The sequence below is a fragment of the Aphanomyces invadans genome (assembly GCF_000520115.1).
Source record: "Aphanomyces invadans strain NJM9701 unplaced genomic scaffold supercont1.18, whole genome shotgun sequence".
Classification (NCBI taxonomy): domain Eukaryota; phylum Oomycota; class Saprolegniomycetes; order Saprolegniales; family Verrucalvaceae; genus Aphanomyces; species Aphanomyces invadans.
In genome coordinates this window covers 263,106-270,822 of record NW_008580163.1, presented here as the reverse complement: position 1 = coordinate 270,822, position 7,717 = coordinate 263,106, and the positions used below count along the sequence as shown (strand labels likewise).

General features: G+C 55.7%; 2 protein-coding genes across 2 annotated transcripts; one reads left to right on the top strand and one right to left on the bottom strand.

The window, feature by feature from the left end:
- Nucleotides 1-183: 183 nt before the first annotated feature.
- On the bottom strand, nucleotides 184-1,298 carry H310_08644 (hypothetical protein; the record flags this gene model as incomplete). Its single annotated transcript, XM_008874480.1, has 2 exons — nucleotides 184-330; nucleotides 357-1,298. 2 exons carry the CDS (start codon nucleotides 1,296-1,298, stop codon nucleotides 184-186), a joined length of 1,089 nt encoding a protein of 362 aa, XP_008872702.1.
- A 5,209-nt stretch (nucleotides 1,299-6,507) lies between these two features.
- On the top strand, nucleotides 6,508-7,638 carry H310_08643 (hypothetical protein; the record flags this gene model as incomplete). The annotated part of the gene is made up of 4 exons (XM_008874479.1): nucleotides 6,508-6,600; nucleotides 6,693-6,933; nucleotides 7,049-7,209; nucleotides 7,264-7,638. 4 exons carry the CDS (start codon nucleotides 6,508-6,510, stop codon nucleotides 7,636-7,638), a joined length of 870 nt encoding a protein of 289 aa, XP_008872701.1.
- Between the last annotated feature and the right edge of the window lie 79 nt (nucleotides 7,639-7,717).

The window sequence follows — 7,717 nt, the reverse complement described above, 5'->3', positions numbered from 1 at the left end:
ACAACTGCGATCGTTTGGCCTGCTGGAATGCTCAAGGTGATGCCACAGCACACGGGCACATTTGGGCGAGACGGATAAGCGAATTGCACGTCTTCCAGCGTGATGTGACCCTGAACAGCGTCGAGTGTCACACCGGCGCTGGAGGCATCCACGCTAGGGTTTCGATGGATGAGCTCAAACAATTCAAACGCCGCCAATCGAGCTATTGTAGTGGCTTCGAGAGTCGGGGCCAGGCGTCCAAAGGCACTTGCGCCGATGGCGACGCAGAAAAATGCTGTGATGATGCGGCCGCTGTCGTAGCACTGATTCGAGCGAGCACACGACTGGGAGCTGTCCCCTAATTGGTCTCGAACGACCAGCGTCGCGCTGTAATACATTGCAGCGGCGTACGTGCTAAAGAGGATGAAGAAATCGATGCCGATGCCGATGCCAACGGCACGGCCTTTGCGAATCCCCGCCGCTTGAGAGTCGTTGAGCGCTGCCGAGTACTTGTCCACGGCTGCGTGAAGCGTGTTGAGCACGTGGACGATCTTGACGTTGGACAGTGATTCCTGGGCGATACCGCCGGCATGGGCATACCCTTTGGCGCCGCTCTGGACAGCCGCTGTCACAGCCTTTGTCATGCAATACGAACTGATCGTCATGAGCGGAACAAAGGCCAGGAGCACGAGCGAGAGCTGCCATCCGTAGTAGAAAGCCAGCCCGAAGCCCATCACTCCAATCGAGATGAAGTTGAGCGCATCGCCGACTTTTCGACCAATGCCTTCTTGTACGAGCAGCGTCGTGTGCGCGACTCGCGTGGCGAGTTCCATCGGATCAATTGTGTCAAACCACGCGACGTCTTGGCGCAAGATCGCTGACGCGAGGGCATGGCGGATCTTCTTGGCCTGGCGGGAAGACGTGATGGACCAGCATGCAATTTGAAGGAGCCCGCACACGAAGACGACCGCGGCAAGGATGACAATTTGAACGGAAACGCGGTTAATGCCGCGCTGAAACGCGTCACGGTCAAACGGCACTTCGGATGTCGACTCCTGCGGCTTGATGAACGCGTTGATCACGTTGCCAAGGAGGACCATTTGAATCGAATCGGTTAGGCCTGTCGCGATTGCCGCGATGGACCCGACAGCCATGAGTACGTAGTCGGTACTGTCGGCGAAATGAAACAATTGGGCAAACGACGCCAACCGGGGCGGCACGGGATCCGACATGTCAAAGGATTCGGCGGTGCTCACAGGAACGGAGGTCGAGTTGGCTGGCGACGCGACTTGGTGATACTTGTCGGCAGTGCCGGTCATGGGTGTGACGGTTGCGGTGAGAGTTAGAATGGCCAGCGATGATCACGACATGGCGTCGAGTAGTTTGTGGTAGTCAACTGCACCGGTGACCCTGCCCAGCCTGAAGGAAAGCCACCGTTTCGATCCGTCCAGAGTGCTCCATCTCGGCGACTGTGTCCAGCCAAACAATGATTGAAGTTGTGCGCGTACGTATTTCGAGTGACTCGCAATGTATACAACTGAGATGGACTGTATGGCCATCGCGTGTCGGGGCCGTGACTGCCGCTGCGTTGTCAGAACAGAGTCGGGGAATGGGGCGTCAGTTTCCCTTCGATGGTTAGCCTTCGAACCGTGACGAAACAGGCTCATTCATATCTGTCGAGCACATTGAGCAAGGTGAGATACATGGCCTCTTCAAGTTACATCTTGGCGCCCTCCGAGCTGTCCACATGTAAAGAACGCGCCCAGTTTACACCACTCACGCGCCAGTCGAGGTGATTGCGTGCAGCAGTCTGGGGTAGGAGGCGGTGGGTGGGGCTGAGCTCTCGTTGGAGAGACGACTGACCACACCACAAAACCGAGTCAAAAAGAGTTCAAGTATTGAAATTGGACGCCTGCCAGCCTGCGGTGTCTACTGTGGCTTCGATTCTCCATACATGAAGGCGTCATCCCGTCTTTCGTTCACATCTCAACAGTGTTTACCACTTTAGTTGAGTGGAGAGGGTGCGTGCCTCTCCTTGGTCGCATCGCAGTGCCTCCCCCCACTCCACACACGTCAAACCCCCTTTATTGCTTCGAAACCACCGAGACCGCCGCGGCAATCGATCTAGGATGGTGATTAGACAGACTTTCCGCTGCCCCTTTCTTCGCCGTCGTGTGTTACGCCATCACGGCACAGCCTGTTTCGAAAGATGTACGTGGATGGTTTCGCCTGAAGTCGGCATGATTACGAACCTAATGGAACGATGGCGATTTGCTGTTGAACATACGCGTGAATGGCATCCACTCACTCGAAGTGCAAGACAGTCGCAAGTAGCATTGATTGTGCCAGTGTGACGTACTACTGTGCTGGGTCCAGCCGAGAGTCATCATATTTAACAAAAAACGCGTTTTTACGATAACGTTAATGTCTGAATTGAATTCCAACTGAAGTGCGTCTACTGTACGTCCAGAAACGATAAACGCACCGAAAAAATCTCAGCACCGACCTAGTCCCGAACAACGAATCAAACAATACTCTGTTGACACAGTGCGTCGAACGCAGTGCGCCAGAGCGAGTCCCAGTTGTCAGAAAATCGAAATTGCTGAGGTGAAATAAAGTACTGCAATACCGTGATATCGAGTAGGGCCATGAAGTGCATTATTCGTATTTGAATACAGTAGTCGTTCTGGAAGGGGTGAAATTGATTTTGGGTCGTACAATTCGAAATTCACTCTGTACGATGCCTCACCATTCTGACTCAAACGTACCAATTATAGCAGACACGGATTTTCAATGTGCAGAACAAAAACAACACATCACACAATGCACGCGATAAAACCTTTACGCATTTTTAGATCAAGTACTCATCCTCGCCCTCCAAAATTTTGCATATGTCGTTCGCAGGATTAATTGTGTCCTCAACAATGTCGCCACAGTACGTCGGGTCTGCGAGCTGCACGGCGATGAATTGCTCTGGTCGAGTGTGCCCCGAGTCCAGTCCAACTTCGCTGAGATCGGTTGCTGCATCAATCACAATGGGACGACCTGGTCGTTTAATTATCCGGTTATCGGTCGTCGACCGGAGTCCTGGAGTCCTGGCAAGTGGGTACTGTATTGAGGGGAACGATGTGAGCTGACTAGGAAGGTAATGAGAAGTAATACAGTTTGGATATTGCATTGCTTCCTGAACGGAAGACACCTTACGGACAAACAAGGCGCTGACTCACAACAAAGATATATTTAGTGCACTACGAGTCTCAAATGGCTGACAGTGAACATGACGGACAAGACGGATCGCGTTCGCCACGTGGCGACAATGACAGGTCGCGTTCGACGGAGCGTAGTCGTACCTCTCGACACAAGACGGCCTGCAGTGTGGAACGTTCCAGCCGGTGCCTGCGCCAATTCGATCCCCGCAGCGATGACAGCCGCAGCCGATCGAGCCGACCATGCCCTGGAGAGGGGGCTTTGGCTATGCTCCAGCGGCAGGAGCGGCAGCTGGAGGCTGGCCGCTAGACCCCAGTCAAGTGCCTTCATCGGCTGGTGAGGAGGAATATTTTCCTGGCGCGGCGGCTAGACAAGAGCTGCCGCAAACCACTGGCGCGGCAGCTCGTCAACAGCCGTCGCAGAATGACGATGACATGGGCGAAGACATCCCGTATGATTTTCACGCGCCGGCGATTCCCCTAGCTCTGAGCTTTAGCGGCTCGACCAAGCAAGAGCACCTCGTTTTTGTGCGTGCCTGCCAGGAGTATGTGGGCCAAATCAACGCGCGACAGACAGATGGCGCTACACCATTCGTGACGCCCGGTCCGCATGTGTGGATCACTTTACGAAGTGCCGTGTGGCGTTGTGGGATTTCAACCGGCTGTGCGACGAAATCACGGAGTCCGAGTGGATCGCGTGGTTTAGTAGGGCGTTCGAAGAATAGCCGCGAGACCTCGATACCCTCAAGAGGCACCTGGAGGCGACCATACGTTTCGACACCAAGATTCCGGGCGCCGACTCTCAGGTTGGGAAGAAGCTCTACGAGCTTATGTAGGCCGTGGAACACGACAACCAGGAATGGGTCCTCAAGGACGAAGGTAAAGTTGTCGTTGACCCTATGGTCAAGGCGGTCCCATCTTCGATGCTCCAATCGACCGTAAGGAAGCAATTGCAGTTGCAGATCAACAAGCCGTTGCGCTCCGACGTGTTTCACTTAGTCAACTGGTTGCGGACGTTCGCAACCGGTTGCCAAATCTAAGGCGGCGCAGAAGTTGAGGAGAAGCCCGCCAAGCCGGCGAAGAGTCAAGACGGTCGTGGCGTTGCGTCGAAGAGGCTCGACGAGAAGAAACCAGACGGGGAGCTGGGCAGGCGAAGCCATGGTCCCCGGACGGAGTGACCAAGTCGGACACACCGTCTGCCCCTGCGCGAAAGCCTGCTGCGTGCCTCAAGCGAAAGTCTACGGCTCCCAAAGTCACGGATTGCTCGAAGACGGCGCCTGGCGAAGCGTAAGTACTGCTAGCGGCGCAGATGCAATAGTGGAAGGCCGCCCACAAGGCACGTCCGACTGCTAACGTTTTCGATATCGGTCCAAACCACTCGATTGAAGGCGGTGCCACCGTGGCCGACATTGTCGTGGTAGAGAACCTGCTGCTTGACTGGGGTGTCAACGTCAACGTGACCTACGTGGGGTTGATTACGGCGCTCGAGAAGGTGGACGTGGCGACTCAGGTGGTGGCGGACGACACACCTACCGCCCTGTACCCGTATGGAAAGGAGACCTAGCCGGTCGTGCTATCCCATCGCTTACGCCTGAGTGTAGAGCTCACAACAACGTGTGGTCCTCTCCTACTGCGTGGCGTGCCCATGTGGATCGCGACGAGGCGGACGCCGAAGTGGCGCTGATTATCAGCCATCCTGTGATGGAGCCCTTGGGATTCTTTACGGACGCGCTGCTCGTGAAGGCGCCGTCTTTCAAACCTGAGTGGGACATGTCCGACAGCGAATTCTTGCCGTCTGCTGAAGTTGCTGTAAATCGGGAGTCCACGTCCCAATGGAGTGCTCTACCTCTGGACTAGACATCTGCCGGGTGAGAGCGAGGAAGACCACCGTCTACGTTGCGGGGCCGAGATAAAGGCTATACTGGCGACGAAAGTCAATGACGCTTGAAGCCTCGGCCTACGCGACGAACAAGCCGTGTGCTTGAAACAACTGCTGGCCAAGTTTGTGGACGTGTTCCGAACGGATGTCGGGAATGACCCCCGATCAAGGTGGAGCCCCTCAAGGTTCACCTGAAGCTAGACGCAGTATCGGTCAAGTGCTCGATGCGTGGCTATTCACTCGATCATGTTGAGCTCCTCAATCGACATGTCGACCAGCTCAAAGATGCCGGACTGGTCTACCAAAACAACCGGGCGATGTGGGCTGCGGCGTCCCGGATTGTGCCAAAGAAGCAAAGAAGGGCCCAGGCGATCTGTGGATGACTATCGACAGTCGCACAATCTATGCCTGCACGGAGCCTATGCCCTGGCCGATGCCCGATCTTGACGCCGCGATGGTGGTCCTGTCGGCACGTCTGTCTATATTTCCCTGGATTGGACGAAGGGGTACTGGCGGCTGCCACTGCATCCGGCCAGCCAGGAGCTGTACTCGTTCATGACACTTTGGGGCGTGTTCACGCCTACGCGTGTGCTGATGGGACAGACTGACACCGTTGCGTTCTGTCAATTTGCTGTCCATAAAATGTTTGGCGAGCTCCTCTTTCGCGGTTTACTCGCCTGGCTGGACGTCTGCTTGGTGCAGCGACCACGCCAATGGGTCTGTTCTGCTGCGGCCGACCTGCTGGAACAAGTCCTGGAGATCTATCTGCGAGACCTTTGGACTAAAGCTGCACCCAAAGAAATGCGCGTTTTTCCTAAGGGAGGCCGAATGGTGCGGCAAGGTCATCTCGTCTGCTGGCGGGTTCAAGGGTTGTGCGACTTGGCAGAGCCAACGACGGCCGCCGACCTCAAGCAGTTCATCTGTGCGACCAATTTGACGCGGTCGAGCATCCCGGAGTATGGTCAACTGATTGACCCATTGCGTCGACTCCTCGACGTTGGTAGGAAGCTATCCCGGAGTGCCAACAAGTCTGCGCTGGCCACGTTGCGGTCAGTGCCATGGGGTGGGCTGCCGAAAACACGACGTGCTTTGAGGCTGTCAAGAAGGCCCTGATCAGCATTGTCCCGCTGAATCACCACCGACAAGACATGGCCGTGTGTTTGTTCACCGACCGGAGCGAAGGATTCTGTGGTGCGATTGCTACCCAGGGTGCACCGAAGTCCTCGAGCTGCCTCTGTCCGAGCAGCGCCACGAGCCCTTGGCGTTTCTGAGTGGCTCGTTTGTGTCATCAAGTTCACGCTCACTTATTGTGGAAAGGAGACGTTCGCCGTCGTCGAGGCTTGCAAACGCCTGGACTCCCTGTTGATCCGTCCCAGATGTTTGTCTGTTCACGGACCACCAGAATCTCGCGTACATCTTCAACCGCGCGTCCAGAGCCCCAGCATGGTGAAGTACCAAGCTGACAAGCTCCAGCGCTGGGCATTGGTGATGTCCACCTTCCCGTACACCATCGAGTCAGTGTCGGGTGAAGATAACGTGTGGGGCGATCTAATCAGTCGCTGGGGTGCGACGGCAGCTGTGACTCGTGTGCGACGTCTGGCGGCGTTAGTTCACCCCTACGTCACAAGGATTTCGAGTGGCCGACGGCCCAGTCGGTCCTCAAGTCTCAGAAGAATGGCCTCCAGGACGAAGGTCAGCCTCCCCCTGGAGTTACTTGGAACGATGACATCAAATTTTATGTCACTCCGGGAGACAAGATTTGGGTCCCGGACGACGATCTGGATCTCCAACAGCGGCTCTGTGTGATTACCCACCAAGGAGCAGCTGGCCACCGTCGAGTGGCGGCGAAGATGCATCTGTCGCGGGGAAGTGGACCACGCTCAAGGCCGACGTGGCCGACTTCGTAACGGGGTACCTCCATTGCGTGTGTGTGGATGGTTGCCTCTGCCTAAGTCAGACGAGGGCTTGAAGCACGTGCTCGTAGTCAAGGATGACATGAGTGGCTTCGTCCGGTTGTTTCCGTCCCAGACTGCCGATGTCACGGCAACGGCCGCCGCTCTCATGGACTGTTTCACGACGTCTGGAATAGTCACGACATGGGTGTCCGACTGCGGGTCCCATTTCAAGAATGAAGTGATCGAGAAGGTGCGCAAGTTAGTTGGCGCGCACCTTCATGTGACGACGGCGTACACTCCATAGGCGAATGGATCCGTCGAAGTTGTCAACAAAATGCTGCTTCCGGCCGTGAAGGCCTTGCTTAGTGAGTGGCGATTCCCAGCTACGCAGTGGCCAATGGTGCTATCCCTTGTTCAAGGGGCCCTCAATCACCAGCTGTCGAACCGGCTTGGTGGCCTTGCTACTGCGACGGCGTTTGGTGGATTCGACGCGACCTCACCGTTGTCCTGGATTGTGCATCCGACGACCAAAGAAGTCTGGGACGTTGATTGGCTCGACAAGTCCCGGATCAAGCACGTGCAAAACCTCCGAAAGTCGATAGACGAGATGCACCGTGATGCGTCGGTCCGTAGCGAAAAACTACGTAGCCAGGCGATAGCTAGACAAAGGAAGAAATAACGCGTTACACACAGGTCTCCGCAAAGTAATTATCAATTGTGGAAGCTCGAGCTGGTGCTCTCGAAGGTATCGTGGACTG